At 49.2% G+C, this 25,445-nt stretch overlaps 1 protein-coding gene across 1 annotated transcript; it reads left to right on the top strand.

Moving 5' to 3' along the window:
- Nucleotides 1-280: 280 nt before the first annotated feature.
- TMEM86A (transmembrane protein 86A) lies at nt 281-23,891 on the top strand. Its single transcript, XM_086472008.1, has 3 exons — nt 281-724; nt 18,942-19,206; nt 23,464-23,891. The coding sequence occupies exons 1-3, from the start codon at nt 281-283 to the stop codon at nt 23,889-23,891; spliced, it is 1,137 nt and encodes a 378-aa protein (XP_086328134.1).
- Nucleotides 23,892-25,445: the final 1,554 nt, after the last annotated feature.

Below are 25,445 nucleotides of genomic sequence, written 5' to 3'. Positions count from 1 at the left end.
GAGGAGTCAAGGTGGAGCAGAAAGGGTGGAAGGCCACAGGGGTCTGTGCAAGAAATAGGGACGTGGAAGGACAAAGCAGGAGCAGGGGAGTGGCAGGCAAGCAGCGGTAGAAAGGCAAGGGAGGAGAAAGGCTGGGGCTGGGGGTGTGCGGGCCCAGGTGGGCGAGCAGGCGTGCCGGAGGGGGCAGCTGGGACGGAGGGACCTGAGGCAGAGCGAGGGATACGGGGTGCGCTACCGTTCACCCCGTGCCTGGTACCGCTGGCACCGGCAGCTGCGGGCGATGCCGGGGCAAAGGCCTGCCCTGCCCTGCCCGGGGATGTCCTGCAGCCTCCGAGGCGCTGCCGTTGCGGGGTGTCTGCCCACGGGCGGGCGGCGGGCCCGGCCGCTGGAGCCCCTCGGCGGGCAGGGAAACCTTCGGGCTAAACGGGCCGACGCTTCTCTCGGCCGGAGTAGCGGGGCCTCGCTAGCGCTGCAGCGAGGAGGACGACGCGCCCCGCCACGGCGCGGGCTGGGGGAGAGGCCGTTTTCCGGAGGGAGCCCCTGCGCCTCCCCCAGGGCCCGGCAGCGGCCTGCGACCGGGGATCGCGAGGACCGGCGCAACCCCGCCGCCTCCCCCCGGGACCCGCAGGCCGCGTCCCCGCTGCGGCCGCCCCCAGGGAGGGGACGCGGCGCAGGACCCGGCCTCTGCCGGCTGCCCGCCGGGCGCCTCGCCAGGAGGGGGACGGCTCCGCCGCCGCCGCCGCCGCCGCCGCCGCCGCCGCCGGGGGCCGGGCGGGCCCGCCCGGCAGCCGGCCCGGGGTGCGTCCGCCCGCCCCGGAGGCGGGACCGGGGCCGCCCCCCCCACTCCCCGCAGCGCATTCGCCGCGGGGGCCCCCTCGCCGGTGACGTCACCGCTGTCTAAAAAAGCGCCCCGGCAGGCAGGCAGGGAGGGCAGCGGGCCGGGCAGCGGGCGGGCAGCAGCAGGAGCAGGACGCGTCCCGCCGACATGGTGTCCCCCGTCACCGTGGTGAGTGCGGGCCGCGCGGCGGGCGGGGGGAACGGGACCCGCGCCGCCTCCCACGGCCGCGCTCCCCGGGCGGTACCTCGCCCCCCTCCCCCCCCGGTGCTCCCTACCCGCTCGCCAAGGCGCTGTCCCTCCCCGAGGGCGGTGGGTGCTCCGCTCCGCTCCCGCCGGGGTGTGAGGCAGCGGCCGTTGGCGGACCCGGCCCCCCCCCCCCCCCCCCCCCCCGCGCTCCCGATGCTCCGCCGGCCCGCGGCTGCGCCTCCCCCGGCAGCTGCTGCCCCGGCGGCTCCCGCCTCGCCCTCCGCTCCTCACCGGCGTGGCCAGACCCCCTCCGGCACGGCTGCTGTGCCCGGGGCATCCTCCTGCCCCGCCGCCCGGAGGTGGCTTTGCCGCCCAGGTGACGGCTCGGGCTGAGGCTTGTGTCGGCCGCCGCGTCGGGCAGAGCTGTGCCTGGGCTGGGCGACCCCCCGCCGAGACCTCGTCGCCCGTGCCGAGCCACTCTGGCACTTCCAGCAGCTAATGACATGGGACGGGGATGGTGTCACCTGCCTGTCTCATGGGGGAGTCACGGTGCTTAATTAACGTGAGCAGCAATCAGGTAGGACTCGCCGCTGTCCCGTCAATAGGTGACGTGTGTGGCAGCACAGCTGGATGGACGGAGCGCAGCTGGTGGCTGAAGTGGCCGCGGCTCACGCCAGCAATACCGGGTCCTGGCCCTGCAGGTGAAGGGGGGGCGTTTCAGTGCTGACAGGCGACAACCCGCTTTCAGCCCGAGCCGCGGAGAAGCTGCGCTGTCGGCCAAGCTGCTCCGCAAGTTCCTCTTTCTAGAAAGAGAGGGATTTGCCTCGCAGGCTAACGCGGGCTGGAGGGAGAGATAACTGGCGGTGGGGAAGCTGCCTGGGGCTTTGCTGCGGCATGGAGCACCTATTGCTGTTGTCCTGCTTCCCCGTGGACCCATTATCATCCTGTTTTGAAATATTTTGGTTAATGGCCAGTCCATTGCGTTCCCTCTCGCAGGTAGAAATCCTATCTTTTCCCCGTTCTTAACTCACAAAGCCGGGGTTCAAAACTTTTAAATTCCTTTGCCAGTTCTGCACCGCAGCTTGTATTGTCTGATACTTCAGATGAATTTTCCCCCAGTTATTAACATGTACCTGGTAAGTTCATCAGCAGCCTGGGGGTGAGTTTTATCTTTAGAGACAGAGGGAAGTAGCTTGTAAATTATACTATCGTGGTGCCAAACTCGTTTTGTTTTCTTTTGTTGTGCTTTTCAGAAACAACTATAGAAGTTTGGTATCTTTGTGCTTCTGTGCCATAAGCTAAATTCATCCTTAAGTAATGCCTTTGGTTACAGTGAATTGTGTATGTGTACCTTTGAAGTAAAATCTTATGCTGCGACAATACTGGAATGGCTCAAAAACTGGCAGAATTTGTTTCATAATTCGCGGGAGGCGGTACTTGGCTGTTGAGGCTAGTGGTGGTCTTGCAGAGTATATTTCAGCTGTGCTTTGAGAGGAGGCAAATGACTAAAGCACGAGTATGTGTTGGGAAGGGTGTACATACTTCAGCCTGGAAGGCTTTACCTACACTAGAAATTACGGTTTAGGAAGGTAACTTGGGAAGGAAAGTGGAAAAAAAAAAAAAACCAACCCGCTTTCTTCACTTGCCCTTTTGACATGTAACAAAGCACATTTCTGCTCTGGCTTCATGCCTGACGTACTGACTCTTTGCTTCACCAAAGGAACTAATGCAGGTGTGAAGCTGTGAAGAGCTGGAGCTGGAGACCAGGAGCTGTGACCAGAGCTGCAGCTGTTTACCATGGCTGTAGAGGTGGGAGGGGAGGGCATCCGATCCTCCAAAGAGCTCGTCAAAAAAGAGTTGCAAACTTCCAGTCTGTGACGGAGCAGATCTTTGCACATCACCTTTGGTGGGTCTCCACATCACTGTTCCTCTGAGGGAGCGCTGTGCTGCTCCGGCATCGGCCGTGCTGTGGTCTGCAAAGGGCAGGCTGGGACGGTGTCGTGCAGCAACGTGCGCTGCTCGGGAGCGTGGTGCGGCCCTGGCGCAGCTGCCAGCTGGAGCTGCGCAGCGGGGAGAAGCAGGGTGGCTGTATGGCCATGGGCTCCCTCGGGCACGTCGCTGGCTGAAGGGAACAGCAGTGGGCAATAGGTCTGGCCACACTCGGGGTCCAGGCCCTGTCTCCGTACCGCCCTGCCTTTTGCTGCAGGGATAGCCCAGGTGTTTGGAGCCAGCGTGGCTATTGCTGCTGTGACACGTGATGGAGATGCTCTCTGTGGGGGCAGCACCTGAGGCATAATTGAATTAGCCAGAGGAATTGATTTGTCTACAGCGTATGTGCTCTCCCAGCGCACTGCAGCGTCAGCCTCACTGGGGAGGACACCAGAAGAGCACAGCCAATTGTGACATGATTTTGCTTCCCGTTTTCAAAGCAACGGCCTTTGTACATCACTGCAGCAGATGGCCCTGACTACTTACACACAACCTGGCCTCCTGCATCTCCCCCTCTTTCCTTCTTTAGGACACTCTCGTAACAAGAGTTAGAAACCCTAATCTCCAGGTCTGCTGTACAACTGATACCTGGAAGAAACCACGCAAGGAGGCGCGGGCTGTGGCGAGGAAGCTAGGGAGAGATTGTGGCTAGGACTGCTTGTCTGCCGCTGCCAGGTGTGCGTCATGGCCCACGGGGGGTTGGCACGTCCGCCCCATGCACGAGGAGAGACCATGGCATTATGCAGTGCCAGCCAAGCTGTTGTCTGTGGTGCTGCACAATTCGGATGTGCTGGGGCATGGAGGGCACCCACAAATAAACGAGTCTGGAGCCAACGTGCCTTTTAACGTATTGTGCCAGGTCCTCAGCTGGGATAAAGCTCTGGGGTCCCGCTGATGCCAGTCTAGACTTGTGTGACGCTGGGCTGTGACAGAGAAGATGCATTTGTCTGCCAGTCCTCTTCCAGCTGGTGAGCCACGCTCACTCTGGTTGGAAGTCACCTTGGAGGGAAGCTTTCACTGCTTACTCTGCTAGGCAAGCAGGAGCATCCTGCTTAAAAATTATTATTTTTGATACTGGTCTGATTAAGAACTGTTGTTTTCTGCATAAAGCTGTGTGGGCTGAGAGCCTGTGATTGGAGGGCAGTATTAATAAATGGCACATTTGCTTCACGGATATGTGAGGTTGAATTTCCTTCTTGTTCAGTCATCACTGGTCCCATCTTAATAAAAGTCCTTTCTGAGACTGCCTTGCTAGTGATTTTTGTCCTGTTTTTTTGTTTGTTCGTTTTTCACTATTGGTTAGCAGTTTTTAGCGTGAGCTTGTGGGAGACAGCCCTTGCCCTAAGGACCTTTCTGCCCAGCAGGCACCATGCTTGCAGGGGCCGCAAGTGTGCAGGAGATGAGCCTGGAGACACACAGTCATTCTGGAATTTACATAATGCTCCTTGCTCAAAGGGACCTTATTTTTCTTCTAAAATTTGGGCTAAACTTGGTATAGGGATTCATACCACCTTGAGGAAAACAGGGCATGGGAGATATAAAGACATTGGCTGAGAATAGGTCTCTTTCGGGGGGCAGTTATAGATGATACTGGTGTGTCTTTTTGAGCAAGATGAACTATGGGCTCTTGTCCCTGCAACATCCCCTCCTGACTTTTAGTTGGCCTAGCACAGTCCTGTGTGTGGGAGGGAGGTGAAACTCCCTGTTTGGGACAGAAGATGGACCTTAACAACCCCCAGCCCTTCCCTTTTGTCCTCTGATGTATTTGCATCTTTAAACAGAGATAGCTGGGTTGGGGAAGAACATGTTTTAGCTGCATCAAGCAAGTTCAGCCCTCATTGACCCCCTGGGTAGATGCAGGATGTCGCTATGGGGGCATATAAAGGTCGCTTACAAAAACTGGGCAAAAAACCTGTCATCTGGATAGGTATTTACCAGAAACAAATATTGAATAGGGCTGGAGAATTGGGTGGGTATCATTTGAGTTTCTGAAGAGGGGCCAAACCACACCGATCCAGATGAATATAGAAACCTGGTGTAAATCACATTGCTTAGAGACTGCGCTATGGGCAATTGTGGCAGGAGTAGGTCCAAGCATAATTTTAACGGTTTATTATTAGAAAGGGTGCTCCATAATCCTCAAACTGCGGTTGAAAACAAGAAAGCCAGATCACACTTCGAACTATTTCAGCTTTCACTTCTTAAATAGAGGATGTATTATTTCTGCATTAATGCATAAAGTGTTAGCCACCATCTAAGTCAGAATGGTTAATTTTACTTGTTCTCTTTGTTTATACGCAACATTGTTGCTTTCATTGTAATTTTCCCATTACATAAATACATCATAAATTGGGATTTTATTACTCAGGCGGCTTGTAAACATGCACATTTATATACCACATAGACAATTATGGGAACACAGCACTTGTGTAAAAACCAAGCCAATTTAAATGAATTATAGAAAAGATTTCTAAACAACTGAACTCAATGAAGTAAGGGAGGGGATCATCACTTTAGGTAAGCTTAGCAGGATCTCAGTAACATTTATGTCAGTCACACCTTTTAGGAGAAGCCTAAAAGCTTAGGTCCTACTGAGCAAAAAGCTGTGCTGATTTATGCCAGCCAGAGCCCAGGCAGAGCGTTACATGCCACGGTTTATTTTTTCAGACTGAACTTGCGTACTTTTGCTATGACATTGACATTCTTTGCTGTAGCAGTTGCTATGAGAGGGTGGGCTTAGACATGGGTAACTGAAATTGGAGGCTAGAAAGTGCAGGCTTCTCTCATGCTCTTCCCAGTCCCGGTGTGGTCGCACTAAGCAGTTAGTGCCGATCACTGCTGCAAGCAGTGCTGTAGATTAAAGGCTTAATTAACTCTAGTATATCACTCAAGTCACACATGTCTGTTGTTCAAAGTGTGCTTTGTGCATTAAGATTATGGTCCAGTTCAGAAGCCTCTACTTACACATAATTCCTCTGAATAGACAGAGATGCATTTCTTCCGTTCTCTTTCCCGTTCGAGTATCTATATCCAAAATACACCGAGTTTGACAGAAGAGCCAAAGTTATCTTTCTCTGTGGGTAACTGCATAATGCTGAGGAAATAATAACTCCAGTGAAATTAGACTCTTAGAAAAAGATGGCATCTGGAACCTGTCTTCTGCTAGCGTGTGGAAACTCTTGAATAGCAAAAGATTATTAGTTATATAACTCCCTTCCCTCCCGGAGGCCTAAGTGGCTATTATATTAGCACTTAATTTTTCTACTGCCCTTCATGTCACACAATGCCCGAGATTTCTCATTACTGTAGGTTTTGCTGACTGCGCAGGCCCAAAATGAAGGTGATGGGTATTGCTTCTTCTAGCCCACTTGTGCCCTTCCTATATCCATTTCTTACACTGCCATAACCTAAATAGCATCGAAGCTAATGACAGGTTCTGTATGACAAGTGTGTCAGTCTAGAGCATCCCTCAATGTAAGGCTGAATGTAGATTCAGTATCACGGCTTGTCTCATCTCCCCACAGTCTTGGAAAGTACATGATTGGCAGTAATCTACAGGAATTAGTTTTTGGGTATATCCAGGTATCCAGGTGACATGGAGCGGAAAACTGTGTCTAGATTACATGCCACCAGAGCTGAAAGGCAGTAGATGGGCTGAGCAAGAGCTTTCCTGGGAGATTTCAAGCGTGCTGGGGTGGGAAGGATTTCAGGTACCTACAGAGAGCCTGGCGGCTCACACCACAGCCTCTGACCCACAATTGCACAGGGCACAGTTTCTTTCTGTCTAAGTGCAACTTGTGTCTCATCTTGCATTAATTTAATGTTGCAGGCTGACTCTTGTGATGCAGATCTGCCTGTTAATGAGGACGGTGGCTCTTTTGATTCACCTTGCTGTGAGCTTATGGACATGCCTTGTTTCTACCGGCAGGCCATGCTTGCTCCCAAAAACTATTTCCGATTGTGTATCAACATGAGTACATTTCTGCTAGTTGCATGTAGCCTCTGATCGAATCATTGCTTGAGCTTAAGGGTAAGTTTGGGTAAGCGAGCTGCAGGTTTTTCAGCACATAGTAGACACACTGGGCAGATCCTCAGCCTTATGTGAGTCATTTTATCTCCCATGGCTTCAGCAGAACCGGGCTTGTGCTGGCTGAGAGCATAGCTTGGCTACCATATTGCTATTTGCTCGTGTCTTTTGGTTTTGTTACGGCATAAATCAGAGCCAGCCATGGTGTCTGGATAGCAGCGGTGACTTGTGCTCCACTGCAAGAGAAGCTAAGCCAGTTGCATGGCTTTTCCTTGCAACCCTGATATAAAAGGAGCGCGATGACAAGTTTATCACTTAATTGATGTTTGTGAAGTTTCCACTTGGCTAATGTCCCATGCATCTGCGGACTTGCATCCTCAGTATAAAGGGCATAACACTGGTAAGCAGCTACACACTCATTTGTGAGCGTGGTCCACATTTGTATATCCAGCCCTATTACAGCAGGGCTTTTGCAAGTGAAACCCTTGATATGCTAGTTTGAATCCTGGGAGTGCGTGAGTTAGTGTTTGTGCAGGTTAGTGTTCGCACCTGCCCACTCCACATCTGTTGAGATTGGCTGGGAAAGTCCAATTTATCTTCATGTAATTTGTGTCTGATACTGACTTGCCCAGGTCACAACATCTTGGCACAAGAATAGATATTGGAAACAAAATCTGTGACTCCACTGTCACCTTACATCCTCCTGCCTCTTAAAGCATATTGGTCCCATGATAACATGAGGAGGGCTGCTGCTTTTTTGTCAGGTACCAGAGTGGCGCCTCTCTAAATACATATTTTTATTGGGGTATATTGCTATTTTGCCTTCTAATTTTCTTTAACATCAGTGTTTCACAAGCTTTCAGCCTGCAGGACATGATACACAGGTAGAGCTTTTCATTCAGTTTTCCATTAGGCACAAGACAAGCTGAGCTGTCCCTCCTGCTCTTTCCCAGCACAGCCCTGCTTGCTTTTGCCAGATTTTGCTGATCTTATTGCAGCCCCTCGTGAGGTTTTGTACAGCGAAAGACTCTTGTGTAGAGCTGTGAGCTTTCCTTTTCCCACCCACTGGCAGCTGCCTTCCCCTCCTCTCTCACTTCTGCTTTCCTGTTGCTTTTGCAAAAACCTCCCCTGCCAGGCGTGCACGACTCTGATGTGTGAGCCAGAGAGGTGAGCTGCAAAAGTGGCTTTTGGGTGCCAGAGGCGTTTTCACCCTTGGCAAATCTTTGGAAATGGCTGGTAGGGCTGGTATAGCCTGTCACGTGCCACCTGCCTTCTCTGCTACGCTAATGGCTCCCTAGCAATAAAGGTCTGTGAGAGCACCAGACCTCCATTATTCCCCATAGATTGTAGGTAAAATGAGGTCTTCTCTGCTGAAGAAGTTGCTTCTGGAGGGAAGGGCCTCCCTTCCCTCGCAAATACCAAGCCCTACTGGCAAAGCAGCATGTGGCAGGGCAGAGCCTTACCAAGTGCCCGTTTCCCCTGAGCAGCCATTCTTCTGTGTATCTCCCCTGCTGCGGCCAAACGACGGGGTGGCTGGGGCCCTCCGACAAGTGCATAAATGTTGTGGTGGGTTGTGGGGTGCAAATAAAACTGGAGATGGGAGAGTGAAGGCAAAAGGTGGATTTCAGCCCTGAGGACTAAACACTGTGTGCAGACCCCTCACTGCTGTTACCTAGAGGCTCAGCCTGCCCTTGGTACTGACAAGGAAAGAATAGACGGTTCTCCCTTGAGCATTTTGGGTCTGCACCCATCTCAGAGAGACTGGAGAGAGGCCCCAGTCTTGCCACACAGCTTGTGGGGCAGATGTCAGTGTGTGGCACTTGTCTGCAGCAACGGGCCTTGCTTTCTGCTATGGCTCTGTGCCCCACAGCCGGCATGCTGGGCTTACCCAGCCCCTCCAAGGTAATGCTTAGAGCAACGCAAACCCTAACACTACTTTTTCCTGGGTAACAGCAATCTGCATTCTCTTTCACAGAAGTGTGTCATATAAACAATGTCAAGTCTCCTGAGAACGTGTGCTTGTAGCCTGGAAACCATCCCCAGGATGAGTTGTGGAGACTTTTCCATAAGCAGTAGAAATTTTTTATCTGGATTTTAGTGACACAAGCCAAATAACTGCCCCTTCTCATCCTGAGAACTGCCTGGGACAGCCACTGAATGTGCATTTCAGGGTGCTGGCTGGCTCCAGAAGTTCTCTGTGGCTTCACAGCATCCGCCTGAGGTCGTGGGCAGCACTAGGGGACACAGCCGTACCTGACCTCGCTCACCCAGGAAGGGTGTGTGCCCTTGCAGTGGCAGCACTGCAGTCCTGATGAGCAAAATGAAAAGACAGATCCATTGTGGTTCAAGTTTTTAAATATCTGCAAGGGGTTCTTTTGTGAGTTTTACAGCAAAGGAAATGTTCAGAGAGGCTTGCTTTCTGCTACACAAAAAAGATCTGGAATCCCAGGAGGGAAAAGCAGCCTTTGCTCTGAAATAAGATGCTGGCAGGCAAATGCTATTTTTTTGCTTTCATTTCTGAGAGCCAATGGACTACGCCGAAAGCATTAGACTGTGACAGCTCCTACAGCCCTGCAGAGACGTTTGAATTCTTGACTGGTTTAACATTGTTGGTCATTGGCAGTGGTACGTTGCTGACCATGCTCAGAAGGCAATCTCCAAAACTGCTGGCAGCTATAGGATTGCTACAGATGTGGGGTCAATCATTACTACCGCAGGTTAAGAAAAGCTTTTTAAAATAGCCCTGCCTGTGCTCCCGTGCCAGTCCAGTAGACAGGACAGATGATGCTTGGTAATGGGAAAAAGCAAAACCAACCCGAACAAACCAAGCCCTAGCAAAACCCACATATATCCTAGCTGAGTCTTCAGTTCAGGGTGAAATGTGTTTGCCTGTAATTCAATTTTTATGAGTTAACATCTCCTAAAGAAAGGCTTTGCCATTTTGAAGGCTTCCTTGCAGTCCCAGAAAGCCAAGGGCAGATATCCCAGTGACTGTAAGGTATTGGCTGGTGTAGCAGTATCTTACTTTGCCTGGCCTGATAGCAGTAGGTCCTGCATAGCTGAGGAAAGTCCGGAGACGCTGTTGCATAGCTTGTTGACCACAGTTAGCAAAGCTAACTTGATTTCTTCTTCTATTCAGTACAGGAGACACCTTTATGGATGTTGTAATTTCCTTAACTGCTGGAGGGAACACCATGTTCCAGTGTCTCAAGATAGGTTTGGGCAGTGTCATGGGTTAAAAGGCAAGAAGCATGTGTGGGCTCCTGATGCAACATGTGGCACAGGCAGTGCCCTGATGCGGTGGGGATTATTTCCTTGGCTCCAGAACCACCTGCCTCTAGGCTGTTATGGGACTGTTGCCTCACACTTCTAAGGCCCCCTGCAAGGAGTCTTTTGAAGGCGAGACTCCAGTTTCCTATTTGTGACTTTTTCCCACACTATTTTACACTCCACGTGTTTGTAGATGCATTTTGTTTAACTTGTGGGTATAGCAGCAGCGAGCTGCAATGTCCAAGAGCTCCCAGGTCACATTGGCTGCTGAGCCACACTGGTCTCGTCAGCAGCTCCATGAGCATGGTCAGTGTGACTGCTCAGCACACAGCGTTTTTTAATTTCTTCGTTAAACGACTGAAGACAAGACAGGACTGCCATTTTATTTGGATTGCAGCTTTCCTAACGTGGGCTTTGCCATTTCTAGGTGAGTGGCATTACTTGCCTTAACTTGGGAAGCGGGAGAAGTGAAGGCTGCCTGCCCGCTTTGCCTGTCACCACTCACCTCCCTCCCTGACCACTGCACAAGGATTCATGGTTGTAGCTATTCTGCTGTACTCTAGAGAAGGCCACAAAGCTTGTCTAATGCTTCTTTCTTTTACCTTCCTGAGCCATTTATTTAAATATCCATCATGCATTGTGTGTTCAGTGCAGTTTTCTCCTAAAACATATCCTAGACAATCCCCTTCAGAAATTTACTCCCGTACAACAGGTGATGGGGGTTTGGGGGTAGATCACAGCATGGCTAAGGCAAAGCATTGGGTAGCGCAGACTTCTCCTGAGCAGCGTCTGCGGCTAGGGACAGCCAGCAGTCTGCGGTGGAGAAACCACGCTCAGAGAGCAAACACCAGGAAAGAGACCACTGCAACAGCTGCGTCAGCAATCTCGCATCGCTGGCACTCCCACAACACGATGAGCCTTGCTCACGTGCTCCCCAGCTGCCGCGGTACAAAACATCCCGGTCTCGACGCTCGCCTGCTGCCGCTCAGCTGGGTGGCTGTGCCGTGCCCCCGCTGTGCCCAGGCGTGCTGCCGCACCGCAGGGACTTGAGCTGTGGTTTCCCCTGGGAGAGGCTGGTGCAGGCAAACGTTGCCCTGCTGCCAGGAGGCTGTGGGGAAACTGCTGCTCCAGACTTCCTCCCTTTCTGCATCTGAGGGGAAGATGCTCGTCTGGAAGACTTTAACCTCTGTGCTGATAGGTTTTTGTGCCCCCCATGGTTAATCCAGAGATGAGGTTGAATGTTTATGTGACTGGAAGTTGGGCAGGATTTTGGCTTGGAAATGAAAATTTTTGTTGTGGTTCTCGTTTCTGCATGCACCCATGTGTGGAGCAGCCCAGCCCTGCAAAAGGATCCTTGTTAGGTGCCAGGTTGATTAATCCTCACCCACTGCCTGCTCCTCTGTGCCTCCACCAAAGGGCAACTTTTCTGATGCCAAGAACTCGTGCAGCAATATAGCTGAGTTCACCACCCAAGGACTGTGAGGGCCCATGCCAAATTTTTAATTGCATTTTTCTGGCAAATAGCCATAGCTTGGTCTTAAGAAAAAGAAGTCAAGTATTTCTAGCTCTCAGCTCTGCGTCAGTCTGTTGTGGAGCAAAGCTGGGAAGTGCGGCTGGAGCTTACTTTGCTTAACTGGGGAGAGGAAGAGAGTACCCAGGCTATGGGGGTAGAGGGAGGGATGAGAGAAGCCAACAAACCAGCCCTATTTTGCAGGAGGAGTTGAAGAGACCCTGGGTGTAGAATAGCTGCCTTGGACCCACTGCTCCTGCCAACATGTGGCTGAGCTAGGAGGATGGTCCTTTTGCAGGTGGGAAGTGTTCAGGCTGAGCGCTGTTATTCTGGCTCGTGCTGAACAATGGCAGCTCTCCTGTCAGACAAAACCATGATTTTTTTTGACCACTTGCAAGCAGGTCTGCCTGGAGAGTCGAGCACAAGACAAGTTTCACTGTATTACCCTTGTTGGAGAAATGGAGGCCCTGAGTTGTGCAGTAGCTGCGATAAAGCATTGCGAGGCCTGGCAAAACTCATTGCATGGCAGAAGCATGATGGAGACAGAGGATTATCACACACACATTTTCCCAAAGGCAAATGATGTACCATCTTCTGGGTGATTTATTAGCTATTTTACAAGTCCATTTTAGATGAAGCCTCTACGATCTTGTCTCCACTGGGGGGGAGAAGGGTTTATCTATCACCCTGAGTTTCCTGCAGCATGTGGAGCCTATTCAGGAGCCATCTGCGTTGGACGTCTGGCCCGTGGCACCTCCGACACAAACATAAACCCTCATTAATTGCATGAAGAATATGTTGCACCAACAGAGTATTTCAGGCAGGTTGAGTGGCTGTTTCAGTAACTGTTCACCACCCTCAGAATTTTATTCAGGAACAACTTGGGGCATATAGGAGCCAGCGCCTTCCTTGACAAACAGCAATCGGTTTTCCCCCAGGGATGTGTTTGCTCCTGCAGAAGTGCAGAGTTGCACTCACCTGCACTCACCGGAGTGTACCGCTTAGGGCTGGCCCAGCCCGCCCGAGTATTTCAGCAGGCCTGCGGAGCGAAAAGCGCCAGCTGGCTGGCCCCTTTATGTCTCATCCATCTCCTCTCTCACCTCTGCAAGCTGCCCAGGAGAGCTGCAGAGCTGAGCGGCCAGAGTGGCCACTGGGGCCTTGGCTCTGTGGCCAGGAAAGGGCCCCTGCATCCCCTCAGGATAGGGAAGATGTAAATGGTGCATCTGGGTACTGAACAGCTGAATTCTCCCAACTACACACACATCTGGCTCCCTGCCTAAAAATTCCCTCTTTTATATCAGTTTCAGCGTGTACACATTCAGAAGGCTGGATGTTGCACCATCTGAGCAAAGGTGGGAATGTGCAAGCAAGCCCAGGAGGATGGCGGCTTTGCAGTCAGCTCGCGTGTGTTTGTGGCCAGGAATTTCCCAGCAACGCTGTGTTCCTCCTTGGTTCAGCAAAATCGGGTGGGTCGTTGAATTTAGGGGAAAATCGTCTGCCTCTGGCTAGGATCTGTGCAGACACAGGCTTCTCCTTATGGTCTGCTCATTTTGGTTAAGCACAAAGATGGGTTTTCTGTAGGCTCAGCCTGGTGGGGAATTGTGTTGGCTCCCCGTTGGTCCATACACGAGAGCCTGTTGCACATACATATACTTTGTCCTGACTGTGGTCCATCCCCAGGTGGAAGCAGCTCTGCTTCTGTGACTCAGGCTGCACAGAGGATTGTCAGTGCCTTGCAAAGAGCCACATATTCTGGGGAACGAGAAACACGAGCTATGGGCTTGCAGTGGCAGCATAATACATGGCAACAAAACCACATAAATATTTATTGGTGCACAATGGGGGTAAGAGCTATTGTCACAGTAGGGCAGAACCAAGGCAGGATCCATGATGCAGGATGCCAGAAGCCAGGAGAAAGAGCTCAGCTGTGGGTACACAAAACGGTACTCAGCCAGCCAAGGCCACTGGGAGCGATGGGTGGAGGATAACAGCTTTTTTTGGCCTGTGCACACAGTCATGCTCAAGTGTTGCTCAGTGGAATAGCTGGGGGATTATTTTTAAAACACTTTTCCTGGAAAGCAGCGTTTTACAGCCCAATGGGTGTAAGCCATATCCCCACAGCAGGCTGGCACACAGCTGGTGTCTGGAAGAGGCTATATACTCAATTTCTGTGCAGGCCGATTGAGGGGACTTGTGGAGAAAAGAGCATTATTTGATACTTCATGCTATTTCCTGGGACCCATGCGAGGCTTAGGAACAGTGAACATTGTCCAACTTTAGCAGGTTAAAGCAACAAGCTTCTGATGTTCTTCTGTACCTCGTGTGCAAGATGTCTCCCTCCCTGTGACAGCTGGATTTTCTTCATCCCAATTGCAATGTAGTACAGACAACTGACTCCAAAATGTTAAAGAAAATCAGGGCCCTGGCTTACAAATGCAGCCATGCCTCTACGGATGCAGCTTATTCTGGGATAGAGGAGCTAGCTGTAAAATTTTCGGCTCAGCTATGTGCCTGCAGCAGTGAGCGCAGGCCATCTGTGGTGCTGAGGAGCAGCACAGATGTCCCTCAGGTTACACCCTGTAGTGAATATTGGTTTATACAGATGTGAATCAGGAGCATCTCCCAGTGCTGCATAGCAGGGATGTGCAAGAAGAGATCATCCAGCAGGGACCTCTTGGCTGTCGGCGAGTCACCAATAACTAATTTGCAAGTACAGCTTAGGAGCTGTTGTATGAAGCTTTTGGTCATCTTTGTGTGCCACATCTTGTATGTATTTTTGCACATTGGGAACTTTTTGTCAGTCCTTATTAGTCAGAGTTACTTCTTCAGGTCTGCCACTTCTTCTGTAACTGGTTTCTTCATTGGCTAGGCTAACCTCTCAAGATGTCTTAACCCAATACTGAATCACAGCATGGTTGGAATACTTGTGTGATAGCATCATCTGTCACTGTTGAACAACAGCAATAAGGAAACGAGCAATATTTCGAACTGGAGCAGAATGAAAATAGACAAAACAAGAAGGGATACTGTAAACCTTTGAATCCCTAGCAGGGAGGTGGATATCCAAGCCCTGAGCCTCCAGAGAGCTGCATGTGCCAATACCTGGTTCTGTTTGAAGATCACAGAATGGTTGAGGTTGGAAGGGACCTCTGGAGATCATCTGGTCCAAAATCTCTTGGTGAGAGCCAGGACACAACTTCCTCCTAGTCTGCCTAAGTCTTGGAGGGTTTCATTGGACTTGGTTGGATACAGATAATTTAATAAATTATACTTTCACTGTAATTCCACAAATACAGAGATAGTGGCTTTGCAGCAATTTAAACTATTTTTAAAGACTCTTAAGTAACTTAGTAGTCATAGCAGTTGAGAAAATGCCCTAACTTATGCTCAATTTAGAAATTGAAAACTTGGAAGTACTGCCTTGTCATTGCATTCAAGATGTTTCTGTACTGTATTTCAGAACAGAGTAAATTAGCAGTAGAAGAAGAAAAGAAGTGGGAAGAAAAATGCAATAAAATTTGTAACAAAATGGCAAAACCCAGCTTAAACCCATGAAAATCACATACAAAAAGGATCTTGTCACCTGCATCAAGTGCTTCCTTTTCCAACACCACGGCACAGCCCCATCTCACATTCCATCTCTGAGACACAGGTGCAAAGGAGCTAGGTGATTTGATGCAATTTATCCATGGAGCCAAGAAATAATGTTCCCTTCTCTGAGGTACAGGCAAGTCCAGTCATGGATTACGTGCTTGGCTTTCCTCAAGCCACAGCCTCTACTTGTGCTGGTAGATGGTTTCCCAATACCAGCCTTGACTTGTTCTCCAGGTGGCAATTTGCCCCATCACCTCTTCCCAAACGGGGGATAATCCCCTAGCCTCACCCTCTGGTTGCCTCAGTTTTTCTTGGGAGACTTCTCCCAAGTATTTCCAGTGCCATCTCACCATCCCAGCAGGATGTGCTGCCCAGCCCTCAGCTGCACAGGTACCTCTGTCTCAGGAAGTGGTGTCCCTCAAAAGGCACTCATTTTGGTCAGAGCCAGGGGCTCCACTGAGCTGCAGCATTCAGTGGTGGGCAAGGGCACGTTTGGAAAGAACTCATTTGAAGTGTACTTGTAGAAAAAAGTGTAAAGGAATAAAGCGTTAATGATGAGAAGCTTGTAGCCCTTCTAGATAAACAAGGTTATTCTTATACAAGGACTCTGTAACACTGTAAATTCCAGGATTGTGGGTGAGTAACTCAGACTGGAATCTGATCCCTTATGCCTGAAAAATTCCTTAATTGTTATTAGGATGGAAATACTACAATCCATTATTTTAAAATAATGCTGCCTGAGCTTGGAAAATTCACATTCAAATAGTAAGAAACAGTAATTTTAAGTTACCAAACCAACATAATCTTTCTGCACAAGTGCATATCCTATGCTCAGTAAGGCAAGGTTCCTGGGGAAAATGACAAGTGTAATTAAAACCTGTCTCATCATGCATGCACTCAGGGGAGGGCAAGCTGTGATTGTAATGGTAACTGCTCCTAGCAGGTGTTTTTCTTTTAATATGAGGTACTAAATAAAACTTCCTGTGTTTATTAACCTGAATACTCTCCTGTACGCTTCTAACAGTGCCACTCTGATGTGTTGCAAACAAGGCTGAACTTGAACCTATAGATCTTTCAGCATAAACTTTTGTCTTCAGAGGTACAAAACAACCTACCTTAGCTGAGACTGTTAGAGGGACCTGGAGCACTGTTGATGCTGAAAATGCTTTTGCACTGTGTAGCTCTGGAGGTTATTAGTTTTCCGTGCTGAAGATCTTGGGCTTGTTACAGCATGGTGGGAATCCTGCACAACTGGTGGGTGAGAAGAAGCATTGTCATCTGTTGCCTGCAACTGTGAAAGGATGGATGTGGTCAACTACTTTTTTAATAAAAAGAGTCAGAAGGGAAGGAGGCAGAGCTGGAGCTGGGCACTGGCTTTGGATAGTCTGAGCCTGATGTGTCAGTTCAGAAGGGCAAGGTGCTGGGTCTGAAGGAGGGGGAAGCTTGGCTCCACTCTTCCCCCTGCGATACTTGATAGTTCCCAGGCACCCCCAGTGCTGTGAGACTACCTGGGCTTTTATGACTTTTATTTGAAGTTCATTTCTAATTTGCTGACAGAATTCTCCCAAGGAATGTAGACAAGTGGTAAATGGTGATTAATTTAGACAACCTAAGTAGAGGACTTACGACGGGCTCCCCATGTAATACAAGAAAGTTAACGGCTTGCTGATGTCCTTTTGTGAGTGAATTGTGTAGCCTGGTTGTTTAATGGAGTGTTTAAAAATTGTGTTGGCAATAGCCTATGCATAATGTATGCAGGAATAATGAAATACCTTACTGCTAAGAAACGGCTGATATGCTGGGGAAATTTCCATCAGATGTGAGAACAATTTTGAAAGCGCTGTCTTCTTGGGATGCCCTTTATTTATGGTCTTGCTGCTTCAGAGATTGCATTCCCTTTTTAGATACTGCATGTGAAGATGCCCTCCACTGCCTCTGCCTCTGTCTTCCAGCTTCACCTGACCCCCTTCGCTTGTGTCTGTAAAAGCTCCTGAATTGTGATGAGTTTAGGCTTTATTAACTGAGCACCGTAAGTGTGGAGTTATTTGCTTTGCAGTCTTCAGCCATTCTAGGTATCTGCACCAAGGCACATTGCAACAAAGGAAGACAGACACTGGTTTGTGTCGTGGCAATGTCCCATGATGCAGGAAGTAGAACCCTAAAAAAAAAAACCCAATGATTCATTTGCAGGTTTTTGGAGTACAGGTTCCTTGCGTGAGATAAGAAACCCCAGTGTCACACATGGATGTTCGGATTTTGATGGACTTTGCAGTATGAACCCAGCTCTGATGCCTCTAAATTTCCCCCCGTGTCCTCCTCCAGTGCAGGAGGCCTCTGTGTGCTTTGGCCATGAGTAGTGGGAAGTTGTGATACTAAGCAACTAAATCTTGCTTGACCAAAGAAATGTGAAGATTGAGAGTGAACCCCTGCTTGCAGGGGAGCTCTGGAGGTTGCACTGCCTTAGCTGCAGGAGGAAACAGCACTCCTAAAAGACCCCAGGACATAGCTCAGCAGGCACATGAGACAATCACAGTCTCTTCCTTTGCTCCTTGTTTTGTCCTTCAGCTGCATTCCAGGAGAAAATAAAATCATAGCTTTGTTTCTCATATGGACTTTTCCACTAAAATGCAGAAGTATCACAGGAGGGCAGATGAGCACAATATGTATCTTATCACTGCCCAGAGTGGTCTCAGCTAAGTGTGTGTTAAGAGGAGACCCAGCTTGTGCCCTTCCTCTGCTGTGGTTTTGTTAGGAGTAGCATAGTGCTCGTGCTGCATTTTTGTGTCTGGATTTACACAGTAGAGCCCTGAGTCAAGACGTTTCCTGCAATATGGGCAGTATATTACTAGTGTAATGCTAGGACAAAGCAACGTATGATTGATGTTGATATTAGTCAGTTGAGGAAGTGACATCCTTACCTGGGAGGTTGATGTGATGGGTTTTTGAAGTCATGTGGTGATGCCAACAGCAAGCTCCAGGCGTGAGGCTACAGGGCAGGAGAATGAGTTAGAAGAGAGATTGTATCCTCAGGGTCATCTGCAATTGGCTAAGCAGCAGGATTTGCCAAAATAGGAGGGAAGGTTTGCACTTTTGTTGGCTTGTTTGCTGCTGGGATATTCCTGGGGAGAACAGTATTTTCACAGCTACAGGAAAAGAGGTGTGTAAAAGGGGTCACTCTAAACACAAGAGAGGTGGCAAGGACCACCAGAGGAGTTTGGCTGATGGCCTAAATGTTTTCAGTAGAACAAATAAAGAGAAAAGGTATCTAAAACTTCCTCCGTCTCCACCACCCAAAACCCATCCTGCCAGCCAAGAAGTGTTTTCAGCAGAGAAGGTCACAAAGGTCTAGGCTGAGGATCATGGTCATCTCCAACCAGCCTCTCTCAGGGTAGAAATGCTGCTAGTGACAGTATACATGAAAGAGCAGCTTTCAAAAGGAAGGAGGTAGTTCTGTTAGGCAGTTTATGCCACTGATGCTTCTGATGATCCTATTAATTTATCTCTTTTTTAACGTTTGTTTCTTTTAGGTGAAGAGTGAAGGCCCTAAACTGGTACCCTTCTTTAAAGCCACTTGTGTCTATTTTGTCCTCTGGCTGCCAACTTCTAGCCCCTCCTGGTTCAGTGCCCTCATCAAATGTCTGCCCATCTTCTGCCTGTGGGTTTTCCTTCTGGCTCATGGAATTAACTTCTTAGTGTCACACCGGAGCGCCAGCCGCATCCTAGCGGGACTCATATTCTCAGCAGTGGGAGACGCCTTTCTCATCTGGCAGGAGCAGGGCTACTTCATTCATGGTGAGTGTGGGGTCAGTCCTAAAGGGATGCCACAGTGTCCAGCTGTTACCCTCTTTATTTAGTGATGAGTTGCCGGGCCACATATTTTGTTTATGCATGTACAGCTTAAGCCCCGGGCAGTGGGAAGCACTCAGCCCTTGACTAAAATCCATCATGGTTAGAGGAGTCATACCATAGATGAGTCTTTCTCTTGAGCTTCTCTTGAGGTTAGAGAGGTAATTGGGGCAGGTTTGGTTCACTGGCACGTGCTCACAGCATCTCAGATGGCTGGAGCTGAGAAGGTGGCATGGGCAGAATCCCTGCGGAAGAGAAGGAAACGCCTGTGGCACTCAGCAGCTCCTATGAAGCTATGGGAAGTATCTACCTCCTGTCTCTCTACAGGGAGATCTGTCAGCCCATCACTGCAAGGATCAGAAATAGGACACATGGTGCAAAGGTCCTCAGTGGAGAACAGGTGGAGAGGACCCTTATGTTTTGATAGACAAGCCCATAGCCTGGGGTAGGTGTTTAAGTGGATGCTAGAAACCAAAGCACCAGAAATCTTGTCCTACCTGCAGGTTCATCAGTATGAATCATGCAGCCTGTTGTGCAAGACATGTCTGTTTTGCAAGACATGTAAATGATGGGGAATCAAGGACAAGCCTTACCACAATGGCCTGTCTTCTCTACAGAAAGATCCACATCTCTCAGAGCAAAATAAGCTTGTTTTATTTTGCTAGTTTGCAGACTAGAACATGATGATTGAGATTAATAATTTAAAGCCACCTTGAACCTGCCTGCAGCAACACTCTTCTGGCCTTGGACTGTCCCAAGAAGTCAGCAGCAGTTGAGTCACTAAACTGACTGGTGGGGTTTCTGAAGTTAATTTAACCAGCACAGGGATCTCACGTAACACCCACCATTAACTGGCTGCTGTGACTGTCCCACTGGAAAATGTGATGAGACGAGGGAACTTTTCTGACTTGTGCTGTTGTCAGCTCTGAATGTCAAAGGCTTATTTTCTCCCCCTCTCATGAGGGCAGTATTTAGTTTTACTATGGGATTCCCACAAGCTCTTTCTTTATGAGAGGGAAGTGTGTGTAATGCCAGATATGAAAGGCCAAATGCTCTGAATCTGGTTTTAATCCTGCTTCCCAAGGGCTTATCCCAATCTCATTAAAAGTTCGTGTAAAATTTTTTACTGATTTTGGTGGGGTTTAGATTAGGCCCTGGATCTATCTGGCTGAACCTTGGGCATGCTGCTGAGGAGCTCCAGCCTTTCTCTTGGGGTGCCATCCCCTCTGTGCTGTGCTGGCATTCCCACTAGGGCATTCCACGGGCCTCCTCCTAACAGAGGTACCCAGCTCAGCACAGGCCGCCTCAGCCCGACTAATTGTGCTTCTGTTTTGCCTCCTGGAGTTGCTCCTTGAGCTTTGGCTTGGAAAACATTCAAGGCCTGATTCTCACCATGACTGCTTTTGTATATGGACTGTTCTGAGCTTCTCCATTCCCACATAGCTGGGATATCTCTGAGTTCCTGCTCCAATTTAGTGCTAGAGGAAGGCCAACCAGTCACAGCAATTCAGTATCTGGTTAATGTGTTTTAATCTGCAAATAAGTTGGATTTTTGACCCTAGTCTCACAACTGAGAAGTGTTGCTTTGTGGGTTTATTTTTCTTTTTAAGGAGAAGAAAAGCTCTGTTGGAGCATTTTGAAAATCTCAGCCTTCAACCTGGCTGTCTCCTGCCTGCCTCAGTCTGTGCAAATCCAAGTACCATCTTTTGTAGTGAAGTGTTAACATTTGCATTTCAGCTGTTAGCAGATAAAGCCCACCATCCCACTTCATCCTTCACCTCGCCTGCAAAACCTATTTTCTCCTATTTAGAACTCAACAGGCTGCTGTTGTTGAAAACTGACAACGTTCAACCTTTTGACATCATCGTTTGTGGGAATTTGAAATTTCAGGAGAATAAGAGGAAATACTAGATAAAAATGTACTTTCTGTTCAATTTCTACAGCTTTTGGGCTGAAAACAAAGGGTTGGGATCTGGGCTGATTTGAATAGCTTTTGAGACAATGAGTTTATAAAGGATATTTGTTCATTACTTATAGGGAAGTGAGAGCCTGGGAACTTACTCCTGGCACACTTGACTTTTTTCAGTTTTTGCTGTTTCAGTCCGCTAATAACACGCTATTTTCTGACTAGTGTCTTACTGCACATAGAAAATACTTCACAGGGTTAACATCCACCTCCTTTGATAGCAAGCACTTAGAAACAATTTATGCATTTGGTGAAGACAGGGACTAACAAAAAGACCTCATTGCCAGCCTGAGAGGAAAATCCAGGGGCAGGCAGGGGGAAGGAAACCCAGGGGAAGGAAGCGGACAGAGAGGAGAAGAGCCGATCTGCTTGATGTGGTTGGGAGGACCATGGCAAAGGCTGAGAAATGCAAGAGAAATGCAGTCCCCTTCCCTGTGCAGCCATCACAGGTTTCCCCAGTTCCTGGCTTGATTTGTGGGTGTTGAATGAGCAAACCTGGGAGCTGACTCGCTTGTTTGTGACCAGCCTCACCACATATCACAAAACTCTCTTGCCTTTCTGGGCTTCTGCTTGGCTGACACATCCTGTCCTCTCCTCCTCCTCCTCCTCCTCCTCCTCCTCGTTGCCAGCTGCCTGCATGTAGGACAACAAATTCTTCAGTTCCCTGTCCTAGAACTATTCATATAATGCCACTGAAGGACAAACCACTCCTTACTGCTAGGGTGAAGTAACCTTCTTCTCCTTGCTGCCCCCAGGGCTCTAACCTTTCCTGCACTGTGACATTATAAACAGCTTTTGTTCTAAATCCCTCCTCGGTTTCCTCACTGGTGTGCCCATGATGTGGAATAGCTCTGTGAAACATCAACTTCTTGTTGCCCTCCTTTGCACTTCTCTTCCCCTTCACACCGTCCATTTTCCCTAGCCTCACCTTAACCAGATCCCCAACAGCCCCCTCTCCTGCAGGTTCCCCTCTCGCCCCACCACAGCTGAGCTTGCAGTGGATGTTCAGTCTGGTCCTCCCAGAAGGCAGGGAGACACTCCCCTTCTTTGACCTGCCTCAACGTGAGTATTAGGATGAAGAAATGTCTGCCAGCGGCAGGATTTAGTGATTGCCCTTTATACCGCAGCATCATGCTTTAAATGCATGCGTCCTGCTGGAGGACTCGGCTTCCAAGATCCTTTTCTCCATTTCATGCTTTAGAGCTGCATGAGAACTTCCAGCTACTCTAATAACCCTGCCAGGATAAAGTGGGACAGCCTGCAGCTGCACCATGTGCAGGTCCAGGAACCAGAGGACCAGAGGAGCTGGACTCAGTTTGGGGCCCATTATCTACAATTGGCGCAACAGCTAGTAGTCAGCAGCTGTACGAATACATTGTGACATTTTTTGTCAAATGGATTAGTGGCAAGGTAATAACATATGGGCAGTACCTTCCAACACCCACATCTGGCATTTCTCAGGGGTGTTGCACTTCAAAGGGAAGCCGGCATTTTATTTTCACTGATTGATTCCAGCTAAGGTTCATCTGAATCTTGCAAACAGCCATAAAATTGTTGGCAGATCACATTGGTGCAGTCCCTGAAATATGCCAGCTGCTTCTTTCCAGCTTAGGTTTCTCCTAGCTATGGTCCGAGATGGAGTAGAAGCCAGATTTAGTCCCTGAGTGCCTCTGGGTTTGTGGCTAAATACGGTCAGGCTTTGTGTCTGGGTTTGGAGGGATTTGTATCTTTTTTTCACATTTTGTTCCTACACTGCTCTGATTTCAGCCTTCCGGTTCCACACGTGACCTATGAGCAAAACACTTTGGATATTTAGAGGGGATGATCTTTGGTCTGCCTTGCCCCCACCCTTCCGTCCAAAGCAGGGGAGGAGGAACCACCTGAAAAACAAACTTTGTTCCTTCTGCAGCAGCTTAGTTCACCTGGGCTTTCAGCAAAAAGGCTTGCATCACAAGAGTTGTACTTGGCTGCAATTGTAGATGCACTGGGGCTTTTTCTTAGGGCGGGAGCTTGGTGCTAAAGCTGACCTCCTGTGCACAGATTTTTATATTAAAATGGTCCCAAGTGGTCAGTATGGCTCCCATTGAAAGCGTTGAGGGTTGTAACACTGCAAGGACATCTAAGCCTGTGCTTGTTGTGGTATATTTAAAACCCAATATAGCCACATGTTTTCTTCTGCTACCAACTGCCAGTCACTGATGAAAGGTCACACTTGGTATGTCAATGCCTCTTTCCAGGTCTGCTGATGTTCGCCATCACACACATCTTGTACTCTTCAGCCTTCGGCATGAAGCCTTTAGACCTCAAAGCCGGCTTGTTGATGGGCCTTGTTTCCAGTTCCTGTTATGCCTTCCTGTACTCCTACCTCTCAGGCCCATTCACCTACCTGGTAGCTGTCTACATCGCCTTGATTGGCTTCATGGGCTGGCGAGCGGTCGCCGGCATGCAGCTGTGCAACGACCTCTGGACATGGACGAAGCTCTCGGCCTGCATCGGCGCAATGCTGTTCATGGTGTCGGATCTGACCATTGCACTTAACAAGTTCTGCTTCCCTGTGCCCTACTCGCGTTTCATCATCATGGCCACTTACTATGCAGCCCAAATGCTTATTGCACTGTCAGCTGTAGAGAGCAGAGATGAAGAGGACTTCAGAAAGCGGAGCTAGGTGGAGTGCCAATAAGTCTGTGAACAACGTGGGTTATATCTCAGGTGCTGTAGCTGCATTCACCCCTGAGAGAGATCTCCATTTCTCTAGGCACATTGGTGATGTTGATTTTGCTTCTTTGAAGCATTACCTTTGGGGCTTTTTTTTTCAATGGCTTTCTCTGAATACAGCTTACTTCAGTGTGGAGTCCACATCAGAAAGCTTAGACTGTCCCTGCAGTAGCTACTCATCCAGCTTTTCCTCCTTGGAAGTGCTGTACTACTGCATTTTACTTGTTAGTCTTGAAACTGATGCTGAGTGTCTGGGAAGAGGAGTGCTGATGGAAAGGAGGTTTGGCCATACACTGCGCTAGAAGGCTTGCTTTCAATAGTAGGCAGACAGGCACAGATCTCTGCTGAAGTCATAGGTAAAAATGAATTTAACAGAAGTTTGTCTCTCTTTGTGCAGTATAAACTCACTACTCAAACTGGAGCTATTGCCTCTGCTGAAAGGAAGCCTGGTGGCAGAATAAAAACAGCATATCCAGATGAGGGCTGAGCTTTGGAGTCAACAGCAACATGTGGGGCAGCCCCCAGCAGAACCAGAATGAAGGCAAAATACCAAGCAGAGAGCACAGAGCAAGAGGTGTGCTGACATGCAGTGCTGTGTGCTTTGATCGTGGCTGATCACGGCTCCAGGGCAGGTCTGTAGGTGCAAGTCAGCACAGCCATGTGTGGCAGAACTAGGAGTGTGGTGGGATTTCAGGGACATGTAGGTAGCCAGGCCAGTGCGTTCTCCCCTGCCACGCGTGCACAGTTACATGGTGTCTGCAGCTGAGATGTAATGGGCACATGAGGAACTTTGATTTTTACAGCAGGACTTTGGGCATGTGTCTTAGTAATGTATGCCCTAATTGTCCTTAGTAAAGCAGACAGGAATCTAACCTTTATGTCTTTCTTTCCCAGTATCCTAACAAATAATATTCCACACACTCATCAAGCTTTACAGTACTGCTGCTTGCAGTATCTCTCCTGAATCTTCATGTGGGCATTTCCTGTGGTCAAGGCCCTGATTTTGGATGTAGATTGTTGTCGTGTTTTGTTAGCTGGCGGTAAACAATCAGCTTTGCACCACTTGTTTTTTCCAAAAGCCCCTTTTCAGAGCAGAGCTTCCTGAAAAGCACTGTCCTGTGTGTTCAAAGTGCCTGCTGCTTCCTTCTTGAACTGACATGGATGCAGTGAGACTGTGCCATCGGCCAGGAAAGCCAGTTTAATTCTGATCCAAATACTTTGGTTGGTTTGTCTGCCCATCTGCTGAAGCAAGATTACTTCTGACTTCAGAGTCTCTTAAAAAGATATAAGAAGAGGTTGCCCTGATTTTTAATCCAAGTTCATTTGTGATCATGTGTATATTTTTTCCTTTTATTTAGGATATCTGTTCCTGTTTGAAACTATCTTGAATCTGCTTTTTCCTTATGTCCGTCCTAGGGCTTCTCCCATGGTTTGAGATGCTCCCCCAATGGATTGTTTTAAGACACGAGGGCACTCAGGTGTGTAAAGGAAGCTTGCTGAGGGT

The sequence above is a fragment of the Leptosomus discolor genome, chromosome 12 (genome assembly GCF_034619465.1).
Source record: "Leptosomus discolor isolate bLepDis1 chromosome 12, bLepDis1.hap2, whole genome shotgun sequence".
Taxonomy (NCBI): domain Eukaryota; kingdom Metazoa; phylum Chordata; class Aves; order Leptosomiformes; family Leptosomidae; genus Leptosomus; species Leptosomus discolor.
Note: the sequence above shows the minus strand (reverse complement) of the source record. Positions and strands in the feature narration are given on the sequence as shown.